Genomic DNA, 21835 nt, shown 5'->3' on the forward strand with positions numbered 1-21835 from the left:
AAACCCAACCTGGAGGCCGACAACTCAAACTCAGCCCTGAGAGTCCATTGTGGCACATAAACAGACCTCCCCTCTGACAGACAGTACTCAGCTACATGAAATCTTCTGACAGAATAAAAATAGTGAATCTTTACCATGCCTGGTTTTTGTGCAGCAGAAGCAGAAAGGGGGGGGGGGGGGCTTTTTGAAAGAAAGCATTATTTATTTCCCTTTTCTTTTAAGTCTGTATTTTTCTCTCCCAGAGAGGAGGGATTGTGAAAGGTAATGTCTGGGTTAAGAATCCTACAGAAGCAATGCCTTATTTCCATGTCTGAGGCTCTCAGATCTTTCCTTCCCCACAGCCCAGATCAAAAAGCCTTCAGAGTGGCCGTGAAGTGAGCAGCATCCTTCCGTTTTTGTGGATCTGGAAAAGGCCCTGGGCCCTCCCCTCCTACTGCCTCTCTGCATGTCTTAAGGCTGCCTTCCGCCTCTCATTAGCCAGATGGATCACCTTGCTCCCCTGGCTGTGCATTTCAAAGGCTGGGAGGTGACACAGACTTTTGGCGGGTGCTCTGGGATTGGGAGGTATCAGACAGCCATTAGCACCTTCATCATGTGCCAATTTCCCCCCATCTCATCCTGGCAGGAGGGGTGGGGATGCATTTGGCACAAGTCCCTTAAGCAGAATATATGTGAATGAAGATGAAGGAGTGTGGAAAACCCACAGAGGAAACCTCCCCCAATTTAGACTTAGACTTCTAATGAGATCTCCTCTGCCACAGCAGGCCCAGAGCCGCTAACAGCAACATTATCAATTTCAATTAAAAAACACAGCAATGAAATAATAATAAAGTATAATAGAATCTGGCATCATAAAATATACTGACCGATGAAGAAGGAACAGGTTAAGGGGCAGAGTTGCCCGTTCTCATTGACCCAGATCAGTGATGGCAAACCTTTTGGGCTTGGTGTGTCAAAATTTTGGAAAATGTCTAACTTGACTCTGCTGGCGTGTCACCCCCTGCCCCTGAACAAAAGAGAAACAATTCTTTGTGCATTCATTTATTTTAAAATATGCAGTCCAATCATTTGTAGTGCTGGGTATTATATAAAGACAATTACAAAAATGACTCAGACTCAAAACAGGAAAAATAGCTGCTGTCGAGTGTTGGTGAATGCTGGCGTGCCATCCAAAATGTCATTATTGTAATGTTTTAACTGGGTTTTTAACCCCATTATGGGACCTCGGTGTGGGGCGGGGTATAAATGGACTAAACAAACAAATAAATAAATGGCATGTCACTTTTGACTCCCATGTCATAGGTTTGCCATTAGAGGCCTAGATGCTACATTCAGATACCTCTTCACATATGATAGAGAATATAGGTTGGGATGGACTTCCCTCTTTCCATGTCAGATACAACAGAACCATGTGTGAGTTGAATATCATCCTCAGTTCCTGTGTTTGCGGTGCCCAATTAGGATCAAGGCAGCAGTATCTCTGCAGAAGAAACTTTAGCCTTTCCAAGCTGGAATAATCCTTATTGGGCCTCTTGGGGTTTCCTCAAATAGTGCTCTCTGAGACTGTTTCACAGCAATAGAAAATCAGACATGAGCTATTGAGCTGCTGGCAACGTTTCTTGGGGTGTGTGGTGTGGGTTAGAGGAACTGGGAGACTGACTGAGGCACTGAGAAGTGTTTGTTGTGGTCCCGACACCTCACAATGAGACCATCACAATTTATAGTTTCCAAAATGATGGGAAAGAAATGTGAGACCCCCTCCCCAAATAGCGGAGCGCTTAAAGTGCCTGATTAAAATAAAGGAGAGCCAGCTTTAGATCCCTTCTCTGTCATAAAAACTTGATGAGGGACCTTGAACCAGTCACACATGCTCACTCCAACCTACGTATCTCATAAGATTGTTGTGAGGGTAAAACTGAAGAGAGGAGAACACTGACAGCCGCTTTGGGTCAGGCCGAGAGTCACTAGCCTAAGTCCGTCCAGCAGACTTCATGGCAGAGCGGATATTTGAACTTGGGACTTTTAGATTCTATTCTGATGCCATAGCCAGTAGACAGCTTGGACAATTTCCATTACTAATGTACTGTTGGCTGTAACTGGTCCTATGTAGACCCTATTCAGGATCGCCCTACACACAAATAGCAACTAGCTGCTACATCTCCCAACTCTGGCTTGAAAAATTCCTGGAGCTTTGAGGGATGGAACCTGGAGAAGACAGGTTTTGAAGTTAAACTCCACCCTCCAAAGCAGCCGTTTTGTCCAGGGGAACGGATCTCTGCTGTTTGGAGATCAATTGCCATCCTAGGAGACCTCCAGAGTGTACCTGGAGGTTGGCAATGCTAGTTCCTACACTAATTGTTTGAATTTAAGAGGCACGGTTCAGGGATGGAAGAACAGCAACACGGACTGTCCCAGCAGACCCCTGAGATCAATATTCATGGGGCTGTGGTTTCAGTTTTGTCTCTAAGCAATATATTTTGCACAGCCTAGCTTGGTAAGAGGCAATTAGCAGCTGGGAGGCCAGCCTACAGCCATTTCCCATCACTGCCCAGCACAGTCCTCAGTTCCCTTGATCCTCCTCCTTGTGATGTTTCAGGGCTGCTTGCTCCTATCTGACTTGTGTGCAAAGGACTCATTAATTCTCTCATTGCCAGTGTGACCACCAACAGGCATGCCTTTGGTCATCCCCTCAGCTGCTGGTGACTCCTAGGAGTGATCAGCAGTGCATTATAACAAGAAGCAGAACAGGGCTCTGCAGAAACCTTCCTTGCTGTCCCTGCCAACCAGAAGGGGTTCAAGAGCCGGTTGTCTGTGGGTAGAGTTCCCAACCTCCAGGTGGGACTTGGAAATCTCCTGCTATTACAATTGATCTACAGATAACCAAGATCCATTCTCCTGGAGAAAGTGGCTGCTTTGGAGGATGGACTCTATGGTATTAAACCCTACTAAGGCCCTCCTCTCCCCAACACACACTCCCAACATCGCCAAATCTTTTCCAACCTGGAGCTGGCAACCTTATCTGTGGCTCAGCCAGCAGGTGAATCGTTGGGGTGGAGCTAGCAGTCGTTCACCTGCTGAGGATTCTGGGTCAAGTGCTAAGAGGCATGCTCAGCTGATGAAGGCTTGTGAGATCTCATGTTCATCACACGTGAACTGAGCATGTCTCCCAGAACGGACCCATTGCTGCATAAGACTGTGTGGCGTTTCACAGGAAGTTAGTAGCAGTGGGTGAGGCTTCAGGGAAGCCGGACCACTCATATTCCGGGAAAGGAGGACATTCTGAGCAGCTCACAAATTCTTCAGCACAGTTTGAAAACCACCAACACAGAGAAACTGCTTCTACTGAAGGACAGTTCAAGCAGGGCAGGCACACACAAGCTTCCCACCGGCCAGTTTATTTCCACATGCGCTGCTTGGGTTACGTAACCAAAATATTAAAAAGCTACTTGGGGGAGGAGGGGGAGAGCCTTTGGCTGTCACAGAGCTTCAATTGGAACAGATTAGCCAGCCAGCTCTCACCCGTTTGAAAAAGGGATTGTTAAGCTCCCAAGATCCTTGCAAGACTGCAGCTCTTCAGAGCTTACTGACAGAGCATACCCAGCCACTGGGCGCACCACTGCCTGTCATGTAACTGGGTGGCTGTCATCAGTCTCCTGAAGATGGCATCTGGTTGGGGAGGTGGACGTATTATTCAGGAGAAGAGGAGAGCTGAGGCGCACCATTAGCAGGGCCCGAAGGGTACAGATAGGAGGAGGAGGGGAAGAGGAGAGGGGGAGAAAACTAGCAGCCTTCTTGTGAAGGGAGGTGAAGCCATCACTGAAACAGCAGCTTTGGGGGACTGTTTGGGAAAGCAAAATGGGCCCCTGGCGGTTTCTGGGCCAGGGAAATGGCTCCTGCTGTGACCTTGCTGGGATCAAAGGGAACCAGCGTAATGTGGAAAAACTGAAAGGCAGCTTTCTCTCCAGGACAAAAGGACAGTGAAGTTGAAATGAGTGGAAAGAAAGTAGCACAGCCTGTTTAAGAAGAAGAGTTTGGATTTATACCCTCCCCTTTCTCTCCTGTGAGGAGACTCAAAGGGGCTTACAATCTCCTTTCCCTCTCCCACCCCCACAACAAACACCCTGTGAGGTAGGTGGGGCTGAGAGAGCTCCGAAGAGCAGTGACTAGCCCAAGGTCACCCAGCTGGCGTGTGTTGGAGTGCACAGGCTAATCTAGTTCCTCAAAGACGCCTCCACAGCTGAAGTGGCAGAGCAGGGAATCAAACCCAGTTCTCCAGATTAGAGTGCACCTGCTCTTAACCACTACACCACTGCTGTTCCTTAAGGCTATTTCTTTACTACCCCAAAAGGAGGAGGAAAAAAACAGCTGGGATTGCTCAGCTTGGGTACCTGTTGGACTGGGAGCCTGGCCAAATGGTTCCTCTGAATACCCAAGGGAATTGCTTTCAAGTCAGGTTATCTTTTGTTGCTGAATCCAGATTCTGAAATCGTTTATTGAGTGTGCGCACACAAAACTACCTTATACCTACCTGGTCACCAGTCCGTCCGGATCAAATTTGTCTTCGTGGCTGGCAGTGTCTCTCCAGGGCCTCAGGCAAAGGTCTGTCACATGACTTTCCACCTGATCCTTTTACATAGAGATTTTGGGGACTGAACCCGAGAACCTTCGGTACGCAAAGCACAAACGTTTCCACTGAGTCAGAGCTCCTTCTGCAAAACACTGTCCACGACAATACAAAAAACAAAACCTCCCGCAGTGGGCCAGTTTGCAAGTTCTCTAGAACTCCTAGTCAGACTGGATGTTTGAAAGAAAGGGGAGGAGAGATGAATAAGGGACAGATCTTCAGCCCATGAGGGGAAGGCATCTTCACAGGTTTCTCCCTCACAGTTTAGTGAAGTGGATGGTATCTACAAGTTATTGGTAAATATGTCATGTATGAAACCCACATGATGAGATGGGGGGGGGGATGTCTAGGAGTGCTTTTGCAGGTGCATGGTTTTGTTGCTTACAGTCACATCATGTGACATTTTTAAAATGTCATGGCGGGGAAAGATGCTCAGAACTGGGAGTCTGATAGTACCAATGCAGAAGACTTGAAGTTTTGAATGGCACGGATGGTCTTTTAGAACTGCATGTTGTTTTCCCAAAATTGCACATTTAAAAAATTCCAGGAAAGCACAGGGTTTTTTATTTTAATAAAGGAAGGCAAGACACGGAAGACATACAGTGAATGCCTGCAGAACCTGTACGTATGAATGTAGACCTGTTTGTAAGAATGAATCAATACATATTTACTTTACAAATGAAACTGGGAACCAGGACCTGGACAAAGGTGGGACTTTCAGCTGTATGTGAGCTGAATACAACATGAGGATCATTCAGCGCGCATATAAAGAAAAGCATACACTACACATGGATTGTATGTGCGTTCCCTGTAGCTTGTGAACAGGCTACAGCCAGAGAGAAGGGGCAACTATATACAAGCAGTGTGAAGTCTCCGTTCAACTCTTGCCCAGCAAACAGAAATAGCAAAACAACATCTTAAGCAGGGGTTTCTTAGAGAGATCTGACAGAAACGCCCCAAAAATAGAATAGTAAAAACAATGTAAAGGGAACTCTAATGGGACAGCTTTGGGTTCAATGTGGCCCCTGAGGCCAAGAACAATGCTCATCTAGGCAATGCCGTCTATCTACTCTACCTTCCCGCCAAGGATCTCAGGGTACATAATTCTTCCATCTTCTATTTTATCTTCACAACACCCCTGTGAGGTGGGTCAGGTTACGCTGAGAGACAGTCGATGGCCTGAGGTCACCCAATGAGCTCCCATATCTGACTGGGGATTTTGAATCCGGATCTCCCAGATCCTAGGGCAGGCCAACATTCCAACAACTATGTCAAACTGGTTCTCTGCTGCTATCTCTGCCTCATGGGAACCCCCAACGACCCTCTACTCTCAGAAACTTTTCCAGGGTTGAGGGCTGAACAAGGAATGTGTTTCGGAAGTGTCTCACAGGAGAATAATGTCAAGCCACAGCAATATCCATAGATATGTCCATAGATTTATTTCTTTTTTTAAATTGCTTTATATATTTATACTATTTAAAAACAATCCACTCAACGCACGCACACGCGTCTCCGCCCCCCCCCCCCCCTGCACCCGCTCCCCTGCACTGATCAGAACAAAGCAGGAAACAAATTATAGAGATGTTCTGGTGTGCCATCCCTGTCCCCCAGAGCCAAGATGTCCTGGGGTCCACTCTCCCGCAGAACCGAAGTGGCTCCTTGGAGCCTGGTTCTCATTCCCACTCCAGGGCCGCCCCAACAATACATGGGTGCAAAGGTAATTGAAAGATCTGAGGTCATTTTATGGCTCTTGACCCCATAAAAGAACGAAGTTCAGGGAGGGTGGAGGGGCAGAGAAAGAAAGATAAGGAAAGGAGGAGGGAACAGTGCTGTTGGAAACAGAAGGGGGCTGAAAAGGATTGCAAGAGCAATGGAGGGAGAGAACATGGCTGGAAAGGATAGAAACTGAAAGGGGAGGAGAGGGGCACACAAACAAAAACATGGTGGTTGGAGAAGAAAGCCCCACACGTGGGAAGCCGCCTGCTGCTCCTGCCCAGCCACACAGGTGTCCTGCTAGTTGGATTTCGACCAGATTTTCGCGCTGCCTCGGAGCCTGCGGGAGAAGGAAATTACCTCAGTACCAGCACGCTTGATGTGCCTCTGACCTTACTGCAGGGATCCAGCCCGCTCTGGGGGTGAACAATTTCTCACCGCCCTGAGGTAACTCCAAGGAGTCAGCTGGGATTCCACCTCACCCTTTGCCCTTGGAGGTCTTTTTGCTGGCCTGCCGCTGGTTGGTACCCGGAGCGGGCTCTCGCAGCTCGGATAGGTGCTGCTCGGGGTCCTGGGAGGTAGCAGCTGCGGCGGCGGCCGTTGTTACCTTAATGGTCTTCTTCAGGTTTGCAACCTGCTGGGGCAAAAAGGGGTGGTGGTGGTGGTGGTGAAGGAAACAAAGAGAACCAAAAGGGATGGGTGACAAGATGTTGCAGGCATAGTTACATGACTGGTCAAGGGAGACGCAGGAGATCATACTAGGCCTCCCAGTGAGTAGGAAGGCACTCCCTCGTAGAGTTAGCAGAAGAGTTTTTGCTCCTGTCCATCCAAGGGATTTGATTATCTCCACTATTTTCCAAAGGTGCAACAGCTGACATGCACACATCCCTCTCCCCACTCCTCAAGCAATCCCTTGGACTTCTGCACGAGTCAGTCTTCTATCTACCCTTCCTAACTGGAAGGAAACAAGCCCAGAGCAGCAACTCATGCAGAGATGCAGGAGACAGCCTCACAGTAAGATGGGCAGTTCTCCAGTGCCCACATGTCCAGAATTGGTGAAGGCTCCAGTTGGACCCGAGCTAGAATTACTGAGCTCTAGGGAGAGGCTAGCCAGATGAAGGCCAAGCCAGAACTTTACATCAAGCAGAGATGCAGCAGACACCATCCTCTATGGTTTGGGTGTTTCAGAATCACTGGGGCTGTTTAATCAAATAGTTAATTCCTCCTGGGAATTACCACCCTCGCTGTGAGATGTTACAACTTTGGGGGAAGAGATGGGATGGGTGTCTAAGTATACGATCAAAGGCTTAAAATGTTTGGTTGCAAAGGGGTAGTCTGCTTTAGCAATATTCCCTCTCCCCCCAAAAAAACAAATCCAGTGGCACCATAAAGGGTAACAAGATTGGTTTCAATGGGAGCTTTCTTGAGTCTGGTATATAATGGAAAATTGAAATAAGTTTTCCCAGATTGCTTTCCTACATAATACGTACAAAGTTATCCGTTTTCACATCACAACTTTCCCCATCACAGTTTTGATATATTGCTGATGGGCATCAGAAATTAAACGGGAATTTTTGGGGAATTTTACGGAAGCTGCAGACAATACATAAAGGCCAAGGTTCTAAAAAAGTTTAGAAACTCAGAAATGTGTAATATATGTATAGTGTTATATAATATCAACATATTTTATCTTTTAATACCATAAATACACACAATTTCTTTTTAAAAGTTAAAAAAAGAGAAGAAATTCAGACTTTGCTGGTACAAAGGGGGAGCCAAATTTTTTTACGTGGATTTCCAGGGGGAGGGGAGACCTTACCCCTAACCTCACTGATGTGGAAGGGATAACCGTACTGTAAAAAGTGGACTATGAGTCCCAAAAACTCATACACACTGAAACTAATCTTGTTAGTCTTTAAGGTGCCAGGGGAGTTTTTGGGGGGCGGGCGTGCGGGCGTGCGTGTGTGCGTGTGTGTTAAAAACAAAGTTTGCCTGCAAGAAGCTGAGTAAGATGAGGCTCCTGATCATAGCCCTCAGGGCACAACTACAAGGTCGAACTCCAGCCTTGTTGCTGTGCAATACCGAGGTTGTCTGTATCTGCTTCAATCCAGGCCCTGCTGCCCATAACAACTCGCTTGCGTCTCCGCAAACAGCGGCCAATGTGCTCCTGCTAGGAATGCCAAAGAGCCTGCTAAGCCCCCTCATTCCCTTTGGTCATATTATGTGCAAACGGACAACCCAATATTGCGTTTTCAAGCTGCCAACCAACTTCAGAAAGTAAACAACATTCTTGGCCTGGGAGTAAAACTGGACGTTGGCAGATGCCACTAGGGGTTCCCAGAGTGTAAATACAGCACTACACTGAAAGGAAGGCTGGCAGGTGGGAGGGAGGGAGGGCACTGGTTAAGGCCTGGAGGCAGTCTGTGTCCCTTCCCAGTGCTCCCCCCCCCCCCCGCAAAGGCTGAAAGAAGGGAGGGTCAGCTGCAGGCAGGTGTGCTCACCTCACTCTCAATCTGCTGCTTCAGGCCCAGCTGCTGCTCCTTGTGCTGATTCGCTCGGCTGACTTGCTCCTCGATGCTAGAGAGGACAACCTCACAGCCCTGGCACCTGGTGGGACAGGCAAGAAAGGTGACCAGAGAGACAGAGGCTCGCAGGAGAGCAAGGCGGCACCTGCAACTCCTGAACAAAACACACCAGACAGGAGAATCTAGAGATGTGGGGTGGGGTGGTTGGAAAAGCGAAAGAAATGCAGACACCGAAGCTGGAATGGTGGCAGCAATGCAAGTCACCTGTTCTCCAAAGGGAGGAAGCGGGCGACGCAGAACTAAACCTCTGATGCCTTGCAAGGAGATCCAGGACTAAATGTGCAAGGAAGCATCAGAAAAGGCCCACAGCTAGGCCACCTGAGAAGTACTGGATGCTGAACGCAGCTCCCTGTCTGATTTCACTTGAGTGGTGGTGTGGGCGGGGGAGCAATCAAGTTTCTAGTCCTCATGTTGCAAAGATTTGTTCAAAAGTGGGAGCAATCTTAGATGCCTCAAAGGGGGTGGGGAGTACTTGACAAAGATAATATAGTCTCCCTGAATGCAGACAACAAGTTACAGTGCAATCCACAGTGGAGTGGAAGTGGAGTGGAGATGGCAAAACCCCGCTGCTGGCGTAAATGCCTCTTACGCAGGCATAAAGGGCATTTTCATCGCCACTGGGGAGTGGCACAGGAGCGTGCTGCAAGGCACACATCTGGCACAAGGGCTGCAGCTTCAGCCAAAGGGGGCAGGGCCAGCAGCAGGGCTGATGTTACTTATGCATCCTAAGCCCCTTTGGGTCAGGAACGGGCCAACTTACACCAGGGGAAACCGTGGCGCAGTACGTTGGGCTTCTTAATAAGCATTTGTGAAATCTCTCCCCCATCAGCACAGCCCTGCCCACTAGCCGAAATGCTTTGGATGCCCACTAGCTTTCCCCCGGTCAGTGGGAAGGCCACTAGTGCTGGCCAAGGCCCCACCCCGAGAACCAGTAGCTGAACTCCGGGTCATTTAAAAACCTCAGACAGAAGCTGGCAAAACCCATAAGGTAGGGCCTGTGACAAGGGCCTGCTGGGGGGACTTAGAGGAAAAGGCGTGGCACTCATAGTATCAGCAAGACCACAGGGAGACACCTTGCACAACATGGCAAGGACTTGGCACAAAAACCCACCTGCTGGAGCAAAGTCCACACACTGCGGCTGAACTCTCCCACTTGGGGTTTGTTTCGCAGCTTCACAGCCTAGACACAATGAGGGGGCAGGGCAGTCCTGGGTAAGCTGGCCAAGGTTCTCCTGACACCAGCTCTCCATATCTACCTCCCATATTGGGGTTGCCAGCCCAAGTGGCCAGGGCGACACCCATGCCCATGAGCCAGGCAGCACCATCAGCTCTGCCATTTACCAGTCCCCTATTACGGCCAACAAGTAGGTGCGGAGAATACAAGAGCATTTATGGTTCATTGAACAAACGGGGGGGAGACCAGGCCTAGGTAGGCACTAGGTAGGCACTTGCAAACAAACAGGAGGGACCAGGCCTGGGTAGGCACTAGGACCCAGGCGGAGCATTCTACAACAAAGAAGATCCAGCATGTTGAGTTCTGTGGTAGAGGAATATATAATCTACCAACATCTTTTTCTGAGACAGAGTATAGGATGCGGGAAACTTGCTGGGTGACCTTGGGCCAGTGACATTCAACAGGGTTGTGAAAATAAAATGGAGGAGGGGGGAAGGATTTAAGCTGCTCTGGCTCACCATTGGGGAGAACGGTCACATATAAATAAATTAATAAGGGAAAATCTATTGATCACATAGAAGCAAGTATTCTTTTTCTTATGGCACAGCGTAGCGATTACAGCGTCAGGCTAAGATGTGGGTTCAAATACCCACCCTGCCAGAGCTGTGCACTCTTGGACTGACCTTTCTCACAGGGTCACTGTGCAGTTAAATGGAGAATAGATGGTGCTTGACTAAACTTTGGTAATCCCATATATATGTAATCCTTCTTTTTCAAGACTATATGTGACAGACTGTTAAAATTATTTACTTTTTACTTTTTTGCAATTGTAATAACTATATTACACATCTATTTGTAAAACTTTTTAAAAACTTATTCTGTACTATTTTAACTGGAAAATAAAGATGATTTTAAAAACCCAGAAAATAGAGGGAAACCATCAGGGAGGAAATGGACAGCGCATAAATGGAACCAATAAAATACTCTGGGTGGGAGGTGCTCAGACATCTCTGCTTACCATTCCTGAAGGGTACGGGTGATGGCGCTGAGCTCCTCCCTGCGGATGTCCCGCCCAATGCTGTAATCCACTTCCAGCCGCTGGTTCCGCTGGTCCAGGCTCCCCCGTAGCACGTCAGCGTACACTGCCTCGATCACTAGGTCTTCCAGCTGCCGCACGTTCTTCAGCTGTAGCTGGTCCAGCAGGACTGAATAAGGGATGCACTGCGAGGGGCGGGGGTGTGTGTGGTGGAGAACACAGGAAAGTGTGAAGAGCTGCAGCTGGAAGTGCGAAAGACGCTTGCAGCAAGGCAAAAAACAGGGGCAAATACCTTGAGCTTGGAAGCCAGTGTCACCACTGAGAGATGGCGGAGTTTGTTCTTCTGAGCCTCGGTTAATGCAGGCAGATTCCCGCTCTCAACTGAAAGAAAGAGCCAACATCACAGCCAATTCAGAGCTCCCTCGGGCCCTCGCTACTACCTGAGGGTCAACATTCATTGTCTTTCTCCTTCTTCTGTATTACTGGAATTTGAAATTATTTGAGGGCACTCAATGAAGCTGATGGGAAACAAATTCAGGATGAAGAACAGAAAAGACTTTGGATCTATACCCCGCTTTTCTCTCCTGTAAGGAGTCTCAAAGCAGCTTACAAACCCCTTTCCCTTCCTCTCCCCACAAAAGACACTTTGTGAGGTGGGTGGGGCTGAGAGAGCTCTGAGAGAACTATGACTGGACCAAGGTCATCCAGCAGGCTTCATGTGAAAAAGCGGGGAAACAAATCAGTTCACCACATACACCTGCTGCTCATGCAGAGGAGTGGGAAATCTAATCTAGTTCTCCAGATTAGAGTCCATCGCTCTTAACCACTACACGGTGCTGGCTAAAGGAATTAAAGGACATACTTCTCAATGAGGAATGGAATTGACTATCAAAAAATGTAGTGGGCCAGAGGTGGCCAAAGGAACAGATTGCTTTAAAATGAGGTTAAACAGAATCATATCGGAGAAATCCCACAGTAGTTACTAGCCATGGTGACTAAAGAGAACCTCCAGGTTCACAGGCAGTTAGTCTCTGAATACCAGAAGGCAAATTCAGGGGAAGGCCTCAGCCTCTGAAACTGGTTTGTTGGTCCTCCAGGCAACTAGTTGGCCATTGTGTAAAACACGAAAGACTTCTGGTTTTATTCCAGCAGTTTGTCTTACACTCTCTGATGCTTCCCCAAATTTCCCCCATTTTGCTCCTTTCTTTGGGTTGGCATCAGACCTCACTCAATTGCCAAAGACTCCCTACCCCGTGCTTCCTCACTTCGGGGAGGGGGGGGGTCCAGATCCAACAGAAAAACAGGCCCCCTCTCTGAGCCGGAAACACATGGTGATTCTGCTTACAGACTGGTTTCCCTGACCCTAAGCATGTACCACTCAGCATCTGATGTCTACTGCTTAGAACCCATCTGAGAACTAGGGTGTATCCCTCCAATTCTTCAGAAGACAACGTATATGTGAATTAAGCCCCTACCACTCCATGTACTCACTATTCCCATTTCCCCAGGACAAGAAGAAACATACCCAGATAATCTGAATATGTCCCATATGCAAAGATAGTGAGCAGGCGGAAGACGGGAGAGAAATCGCTGTCAGCTAGCTGTGGAGAAAAGAAAAACACCAACATTCAGCAGAGAGAAAAAATGTGCCCCCCCCCTTTTTTTTTCACTGCTGGTTAGAATTATACCAAGAGTCTTAGAATTCTGGAGCAAAATTGCATTGCAAATTGAAAAGATGATTGGGCATAAAATCCCATTAGAACTGGCCACAATTCTGCAGGAAAAGTTTGATACGTAGTTGATCCCTAAAGTCAGAATGGAACTAATTTCTTTGCTCTTGCTTGCAGCTGAATTTCTAATAGTTTCACACTGAAAAAAATGAAATTCACTGTACCTACCATCTGACACTGGATAAACTATTTTACAACTAAAAACAGCCAACAGCAGAACATATTCAACACATTTTATGGACAGATGGTCACCATTTCTAAAATTTATAGAATCTCTACCTTGCAAATACACAAACATCCTTTGAAATTACTATTTCTTTTAAATCAGATACTTTTCACCCAATTACTGCCTTGAGGCTAGAATATATAGCCATTTAAGCAGCATATTATGATTTTTCACTCCTCTGTCTCTAGCTGGCATATCATTTTATGTTTCACGTTCCAAGTCTTGCATTTAAAATTTTACATCTTCAGTTTAAACGCAATGCTATTTTTCAGACTACTGCACAGCAATTGTGACACTGCAGCTCTCTCTTATTTATTTATTGTTAATTGTAATAGAAAATGCAATAATACCAAAACAGTTAAACGATCTCTGTGTATAGAAAACTGGATTTCAGACTGAAGAACTAGACTACAGCTGTATTTCCTAACATATACAGAAAGCTTTAACAGAGGACATTTGCTACTGTCAGATTTTTCTGCAGTCTTTGACACTCTTGCCTATCAAATTATTGAGATATTAACATTTGGAGCAAGAAATGTTTGTGGACATAAGTAATTGCACTCTTAAGTTTTAGTGGTTAATCATATTCACTTCTTATTTTACAACAAATTATAAACTGGGCATGTTTTTATTGATTTCTTAGGATGGTCCTTTATTTTGTTATTCTGGAATTTGTATTGTTTTATTCCATGTTTTATTATTTATTGTAAAACAATAAATCAAATAATCCAAAGGAACCCAAACAGCCTTACTAATCCAATCTTATCAGCACTTGGAGGCTCAGCAGGACTGGCCACTGTTAGTGTTTGGGTGGGGGATCACCAAGGAAGAAGAGACTGGATTTATACCCCAGTATAAAGGCTGTCTGGTCTTTCTGATGCTGAGAAAAGGAATCCCTGGTAACTTCTCAGCCCTGGCCCTGGCCTAGTGGAATGCTCACTCCAAAGAGACCAGGCCCCTGCAGGGTGTATCTCAGTTCCACAGGGCCTGCCAGACAGAGTTGTTTAGTTAGGCGTAGGAGTGAGGGCAGAACTAGCCAACCTTTCCTCTCTCTTCCTTTTGGAGATTTTTTACTGCTGTCTCAGCATTCGCTGGTCTGCATTTGGAAAGGTGCCACTGTATGGGAAATTGAATTGCATATATTTTTGTAATTGTATAACGATCGGTGTTCATCGCTCTGAGCACATCTGATGGGGAAAGTAGTTTATAAGTTGAATAAGTAAATTTAATTTTAAAAAATTGAAGGAATTCCAGCACTTTTCCAAGCACAACTGAAGGGCCACCTGATGTGCAACTTGCTTTCTGCAATTTGGAGGGAAAGCTCCTAATCTCTGTTCATCAATTCTACAAATTAGTCAGTAACGGGGAGGGAGAAGCTACCCAAAGTCATTTATCTAAACAAACTTAAACAAAAACACGTTTATGGGAATCCTGATAATTGTGGACCTGATTTGGGGTGCGCGTGTGTGTGTGTGTGTGTGGGGGGGGGGGGTATATAAAGTGTTTAACAGCTACTGTACCAGCTTGAAATTTACAGCCCCATCCAGAGGTGGGAGGGTTTGAATCTGCTGGCAGATGGATGTTGTGGCCCTTCCTGGTGGTGGGACACAGTGCAGGACACTGTGCCAGCATTCCTGTACCCCCACCACAGGCCCAGTGGGGTCAGTCCAAGTGGGGGGGGGGGCTGACAGTCAGCTCCCTCCCAGCCATTGGCCCCGTTGGGTTGTGGGTGAGGACTGCAAACTTACGCCACCAAAAAGATGGCATTAGGACAAAATTTGGCCTAATGGGTGCTTCCTGATGGCCGGGGGCGTTTTACATTTTAAGCCTCCCCATGCTGCCAGGAAGCCTTCTTGGGGGTGGCAGGCCAGGGCAGCTATGGCACCTTGGCCGGGTGTCCGGTCTTTGGATGGTGCTGCCCATTAAGCACAGAACTGATCTTGCACTAGACAGAGAAGGAATTATTCAGAAACAGCCTTACAGAGTTCTCTAGGGCAGAAGTAGGCAACCTGAAAACAGTAGGCTATTTTGTCCAACATGGGAGCTCCTTTGCTTCATCTCAAAAAGCAGGACTGCAGCCAATTGGGATGCACCTATGTCATCAACATTTCCAACTTTACTTTAGTTCTTAACTCCTGTGCAAAATGTATACACAAGCTATGCAGTGCATCTTGACATGGATAACTCTTACCCCTATTTTTTTGCCAGAATATCAACATCTTCACAGGCAGATGGTGCCCAGTGTTTGGGCCCCAAAGATCATCTATCCCTGCTCCAGGGCGTCACCTCCCCAAGTCTCTGGACTCACCTCTCGAACATTGGGCATATCCAGGAGCTCCCCAAAGACATAGATGCCAGGGGCTTCCAGCACTTGGTGGATGAGGTTGGCTAGAGCTGCTCCATGGGCAGATTTGGCCAGCAGCAGGAGCTGTTCCTGGTTCTGCCCTGCCACCTTCACCTCGGCTGCCATGTTGCCTCCAAACCAGGCTGCTCCAGGGTCAGGAAACAGAGCCCTCAGATCCTAGAGAAGGAAGCAAGCAAACTGGAATGACGGCTCACTCATGAAGTGTTCTCATGCCCACCACAGGCACACAGCTGCCATTTTAAAGTGATTTTTAGTCCAAATGGCTGCACACACGCACGCACACACACACACACACCGGCTGATTAGTATTTGAAAAAAAGCACAGGCAGTGGGACGGGTATGTCTCAACCCACCATGCTGCAGACCATTTACATTGATTTTAAAATGACTACGGCATCCCAAAAGATACAAGGACATCATCAAGTCTAGCTTGGCCCTCCTTTTCCACAAAACAAGCAACCTGATTTGAAGGGACTGCCACTCCACCTGAACATACCAACTCTGACATCTCCAATTAAGACAAAGAGTAGCCAAAGTTACTGAAGCTGACCTAATACGAATCACTGAAGTATTTAGGTAGTGATTTAGCCCTGCAACGTTTCTCAGGTCACACCTTCCCACCCTAACAAATCAAGATCACTAAAAATAAAAAAGGCAACTGCAGTTCTGCAGCTTCCTTACCATATGCCTACATATTTCATTTTTATTTTGTTTCTGTAAATTTATTTCCCGCCCATCACCAGAGTCCCTAGGCTGAGTTCAATCATAAAAGCACAATAAAAAATACATCCTAAAAATTCCATTAATGCGCCATCTCCCTCCCTAGCCTCCCCTCCTAAAAAATGCACACCCACCCATTATGTGCATTAGAATGTGGTGGCAGACTGGACTCACCCTCTCTTGGATGCAGATGCCACTTTTTTTCAATGCTTCCCCATGGGAATAATACCCTGGAAATAAAGACCTAGACCATCAAGGAAAAGACACTGACCCATTCAACCACTCAGCACCCTAATTTTCTACTTGCAGGGAGTTTATACACAGATCACAATAACCTGCCTGACACTAAGTCAATCTATCAAAGGCAGTTCTGTCTACTCTGACCAGTAAGAACAAGGAGAAAGTGCTCCTGAGCAGATGCAGAGTGTATTTCTGCTTCACCCACTGAGGTATGTTAAAGTACCTGAGCCCTTCGGGGAAGGGCGGTATAGAAATTTAATAAAATAAATAAAATAAATAAAAAATAAGTGCGGAACATGTGGAAATACAGTATACTGAGTCAAACTATCTCTCAAGATCAGAATTGCTTCCTCTGACTGACAGTGGCTTTCCAGGTTGAAGTCTTTCACATCACCTGCTACCGTGTTTCCCTGAATATAAGACAGTGTCTTATATTAATTTTTGCTCCCAAAGATGCGCTATGTCAGCGGTGGCGAACCTTTGGCACTCCAGATGTTATGGACTACAATTCCCATCAGCCCTTGCCAGCATAGCCAATTGGCCATGGTGGCAGGGGCTGATGGGAATTGTAGTCCAAAACATCTGGAGTGCCAAAGGTTCGCCACCACGGCGCTATGTCTTATTTTCAGGGGATGTCTTATATTTCTGTATTCTGTTTGTCAGGCATGCTTCCAAACAAAAACTTTGCTATGTCTTACTTTTGGGCAGGGGTCCCCAAACTACAGCCCGGGGGCCAAATCAGGCCCCCGGAAGACATTTATCCAGTCCGCTGGGCAGAAGCGGATCTCCCCCTTCTCTATCTCCTTTTCCCCAGGTTTACAAACAGCATTAAGCGCGGGCGACTCGCTGCTCATTCCAAGTGGCTGGAGGGGACCGTACCAATGCGGCAAAGGGGGGAGAAAGGCAGCGGAGCTTCAGGGCCGGATTGGAAGGGGACCGCGGGGGTGGGGGGCTCGGCCAGGGGCGGGTCGAGGGCGGATGAATGGCGCCCCCCCCTGCGGGCGGCACTTGGTCCGGCCCCCGGCTGGGCTCTGGCTATGCGTGAACTGGCCCCCTGTTTAAAAAGTTTGGGGACCCCTGCTTTTGGGGGATGCCTTATATTTCGCACTTCAGCAAAACCTCTACTACGTCTTATTTTTCGGGGATGTCTTATATTCGGGGAAACAGGGTAAGTGTTCCTTTTAACTAAAGGCACCAGAGATTGAACCAGGGACCTTCTACATACAACACAAATGCCCTACCACTGAGATAGCCTAAATCGGGGGCCAGTGTACCTACCGGACTGTCTCTCCCAGTGTGTTCCCCAAAGATCACTGAACTCTGTGAATGAAAATCTAGTAGCGATCCCCGGCCTGAAGTATACCCAGCTAGCCTCAACCAGGGCCAAGGCTTTCTCAGTCCTGACTCCAATTGGGCGGTGGAATGTTCTGTCTGGTGAGCCCAGGGCCCTGATGAACTTCTGCAGGGCCTGTAAAAAACAGCTGTTCCACCAGGCACATGTTTGAGATGGCTAGTTTTCTGGCCTCCTGCACACAACACTTCTTCCCTCCCGATTTGACTTATTTATTGCAGTTTATACTGTTTCCATCGGGTTTAAATGAGGTTTTTAATGCAGTTTTTAATGTATTTATTGCATACGATTGTTATTTTATGTATTTATTAGATTGTTGGAAGCCACCCAAAACTAACAGGGTGGCATAGTGGTTAACAGCACGTGGACTCTAGCTGGTGAACTGTTTTTAATTTCCCCGCTCTTCCATGTGAAGCCTGCTAGGTGATGCTGGGCTAGTCACAGTCCTCTCTGAACTTTTTCAGTGCCATCAGATGTCTGTGTGGGGAGAGGAAGGGAAGGAGTTTCTAAGCCACCTTGAGTCTCCTTACAGGAAAGGAAGGTGGGGTATAAATTCGAACTCCTCTTCTTCTTCTAAACAAACAAATAAATATTTGTTTCTGAACTGAGCCAACCGAACAGCAAATATAATTCGTCTTTTAAGGTGCCGCCGTCTTCAGCCTTATTTCACAGTGCAATCGACTGCCTCTCCATACTCTGTGCCTCCTGACTCCCACCCTTTATGCTGCATGTGTTTCCCAGATCCCGAGTACCCGTGTTAAGAAGATCGGTTTGTGTGAACAAGGCCTGACTCAGGGATTAGGAAAGGGGGTGGGTGGAGCGAGAGTTTCTGGGCAGAGAGCCAGTGGGGCTGGGTCCCCCCTCCCCCCCATCAGTGACCTCAGGACCCTTCCAAAGTGGGAGCTGTCACTCAAGAGGGCGGGGCATCTCCCCTCCATTCACTCCTCCTCCCACTGCAAACCTGGGAGGGGAACCAGACCCACCGGCCTCCCCTTACCTGAGGGCTTCCGTCCCTGCGGAGAGCCGCTGTGGGGCAGACCGGCCGTCCCTTGCCCGGAGAGGGACCACTTCCGGGTTGGTTGCGTCACAAGCTGCCCTCTAGACCACGCCCCCTGCCCTCCCATTGGCTGGTTCTTCCCGAGGGAGAGTTGTACTGAGCGGCCAGATGTTTGGGGCTGTGCGCGCCTACCACGCGGCTCTGTTTTCCTGGGGTTTTTTTTCCGCCTCTCCCGATTTTTGCAACCTGGAGAAAGAGCTGGGCAGCAGAGCGACCGGAGGGGGGTCCAAACACAACCCGAGGATCCGCCTTCGGGAACGACAGAGGGGCGGCTGGATTAGCCTGTGGCAGCAAAACAAACGGCAGTAAAAGGAGAGAAGACGACTTTGGAGTTATACCCCGCCTTTCTGTCCTGTAAGGAGACTCTAGGCTGCTTACAAACTCTTTTCCCCTTCCTCTCCCCACGACAGACGACTGAATATCTTCCCTCTTTGCTACATAAATAGGTAGGAGTCACAGCGTTGCATAGTAGGTTCCCCAATCCACGAAAATCGATGCTGGTTTTTTAGGATCTTGCAAAAAATCTAAGGTGCTGATAAACTCTTGTTAATGTATGCTGCAAAGAGCAGTGTGGTCAGCAGACCTTCATGGGAGGGGGCATACAGCCAATATAGGCCATCTAATCCAGCCCCCTGCAGGATCAGCCACAGCATCCCTAATAATCCTTCATCCAGCAAGCTGCTGCTAGAAGACTGCCGGTGAGGGAAGCTCACCACCTCCCTAAACAGCCAATTCGACCACTGAATTATTCCTACTGTCAAAAAATATAAAATAAATCCTACTGTTCTTCTATTTTTCCACCTGTAATTTTATAAATTTTATTTCAGCAAATCACAGGTTATTTGAAAGAAGTATGTCAAATCTAGCACAAGTTCAGTTGACTGGCAAAACTTCTAGAAGCGCAATGTAAAATCAACACATCGATGCATTTTAATATGCTCCAGGACTGTTCTGGAAAAAAAACTGGAAAATGCAACGGTAAAATCTGGTCTGTCTTTAAAATACCTTTGGGCTACTCCTAAACCCAAGGACCACCACTGTGTTTACTAAAAATGCATCCTTCACTTTTAATGTGAAAACATATTCTGGCATGTCCCCATCTGAATAGGGAGCTTAATGCATCATAGATGTAATGTGGTCGAGTTTATTCTATGACTCAGTGGCTTCAAAACACCAGGCATGGAGGAGCTTTGGTGAATTTCTCGGGGAGGTAATTCCACTATGGTTGTCCTTACTACTGTTGTACACCTACCAGCACTGAGTATGCCTTTCAGGCCAGCGGGGCAGAACATCCCCATGTGATCTGCAAATATGGAGTGTACAATGTTTTGTTAAACCCAGTAGGATTTACTTTAAGGACACAGACTGAGGACCACCCCTTCCAAAAGGAGAGATGTAGTAGTAATAGGAGATTTCAGTTGTCCTGTATTTGTTGGAAGCTCTGCCAAGTCCAACAAATTCCTCACTTTCACACAGTTTCACTGTCCAGAAGGTGGAAGAGGCAACAAGGGGATCAGCTGATCCTAACCAACAGTGATGACCTGGTTAATGATACGGAAGGGATCCTTAGGCTGGAGTGACCATGTTCTCCTGGAATTTGTTATACAGAGGAAAGGGGAAGCCAAGTTTGGTCAGACATGTATTCCAGACTTTAAGAAAGCTGATTTCAGTAAACTTAGGGAACTGCTGAGTGTGATCCCTTGGTCAAGAATACTAAAAGATAAGGGAGTGCATGATGGATGGGAGTACTTTAAAAGTGGGATATTGAAGGCACAATTTCAAACAGTTCCAATGAGGAGAAAAGCATGAGGTGTCTAAAGAAACCTGTATGGGTAAGACCTTTCAACTGAGGCAAGATTTAAAAGGGACATGTACAGGAATTGGAAAAGAGGGGAAATTACCGAAGGAATTCAAACAGCACGTGTAGGGAGAAAGTCAGAAAAGCTAACATGCAGAATGAGCTCAGACTTGCTAGAGAAGTTAAAGACAAAGGCTTTTTTTATTATGTCCATAGCAAAAGGAAGAACAAGGAAATGTAAGATCACTAAGTGAAGAAGATGGCGAGATGCTAACAGGGAATGGAGAAAAGGCAGAACTACTCAACGCCTTCATTGTCTCAGTCTTCTCCCAAAAGGAAAGCTGTGCTTATTATGGGGGAAATGGAACAGATGATGCTATAGAGCAGTGATGGCGAACCTTTTCGAGACCAAGTGCCCAAACTGCAACCCAAAACCCACGTATTTATTGCAAAGTGCCAACACAGAAATTTAACCTGAATGCTGAGGTTTTAGTTTAGAAAAAATGGTTGTCTCTGAGGCGTGCGTTACTCAGGAGTAAACTTGGTGGTAGTCGGTGGCTTTGCTTTGAAGCAACCGTGCAACTCTTCCAACAGGTGAATCACAACCCTAGGAGGGTTTACTCAGAAGCAAGCCCCATTGCCAGCAACCAAGCTTACTCCCAGCTAAAGGATCGCACTTTAGTTCTTTGCATGAAAATCAGTGGGGTTTAACAGCGCTTAATAGGGTTACCTACACTGCTTCTCCAAAACTAGGTCTTAGGTTTAATGCTAATAATCGAGCCCAGCCTAGGCCAGCCTAGATGTGGGGGGGAGGGCACTCTGTTTGCGTGTGCCTACAGAGGTGCCATAGGTTCGCCACCACTGCTATAGAGGAAATCCAGCACAGAACTGACAAAGAGGTAGTACTGGAATACCTGGCTACTCTAAATGAATACAAGTCTCTAGGACCTGATGAACTACATCCAAGGGTATTAACTGGCAGAAGTAATTTCAGAATTATGGGCAATAAACTTTGAGAATTCCTGGAAAACAGCAGAAGTCCCAGAAGACTGGAGAAGGGCAAATGTTGTCCCCGTCTGAAAAAACTGGGAAAAAGAAGTCCCAAACAATTACTGTCTGGTCAGACTAACATCAATACCAGGAAAGATTCTACAGCAGATCATTAAACAGTCTGTAAATACTTAGAAGGGCAACATGGGTTTCTCAAAAACAAGTT

At 47.1% G+C, this 21835-nt stretch overlaps 1 protein-coding gene across 5 annotated transcripts; it reads right to left on the reverse strand.

Moving 5' to 3' along the window:
- Positions 1 to 6040: 6040 nt before the first annotated feature.
- COPS7A (COP9 signalosome subunit 7A) lies at positions 6041 to 18850 on the reverse strand. 5 transcript variants are annotated; one of them, XM_048504108.1, is made up of 9 exons: positions 18762 to 18850; positions 16348 to 16403; positions 15397 to 15609; positions 12658 to 12733; positions 11425 to 11513; positions 11115 to 11317; positions 8839 to 8944; positions 6820 to 6971; positions 6041 to 6677 (listed from the first exon to the last, which is right to left on the reverse strand). In XM_048504108.1, exons 3-9 carry the CDS (start codon positions 15556 to 15558, stop codon positions 6638 to 6640), a joined length of 828 nt encoding a protein of 275 aa, XP_048360065.1. In that variant the 5' UTR covers positions 15559 to 15609; positions 16348 to 16403; positions 18762 to 18850; the 3' UTR covers positions 6041 to 6637. The 5 variants fall into 5 exon arrangements, with proteins under 5 accessions (XP_048360065.1, XP_048360067.1, XP_048360063.1 ...); XM_048504110.1 differs by having other exon boundaries at positions 6776 to 6971; XM_048504106.1 differs by having other exon boundaries at positions 6820 to 6974.
- Positions 18851 to 21835: the final 2985 nt, after the last annotated feature.

This window comes from Sphaerodactylus townsendi, linkage group LG07 (assembly GCF_021028975.2).
Source record: "Sphaerodactylus townsendi isolate TG3544 linkage group LG07, MPM_Stown_v2.3, whole genome shotgun sequence".
In the NCBI taxonomy this organism is placed as follows: domain Eukaryota; kingdom Metazoa; phylum Chordata; class Lepidosauria; order Squamata; family Sphaerodactylidae; genus Sphaerodactylus; species Sphaerodactylus townsendi.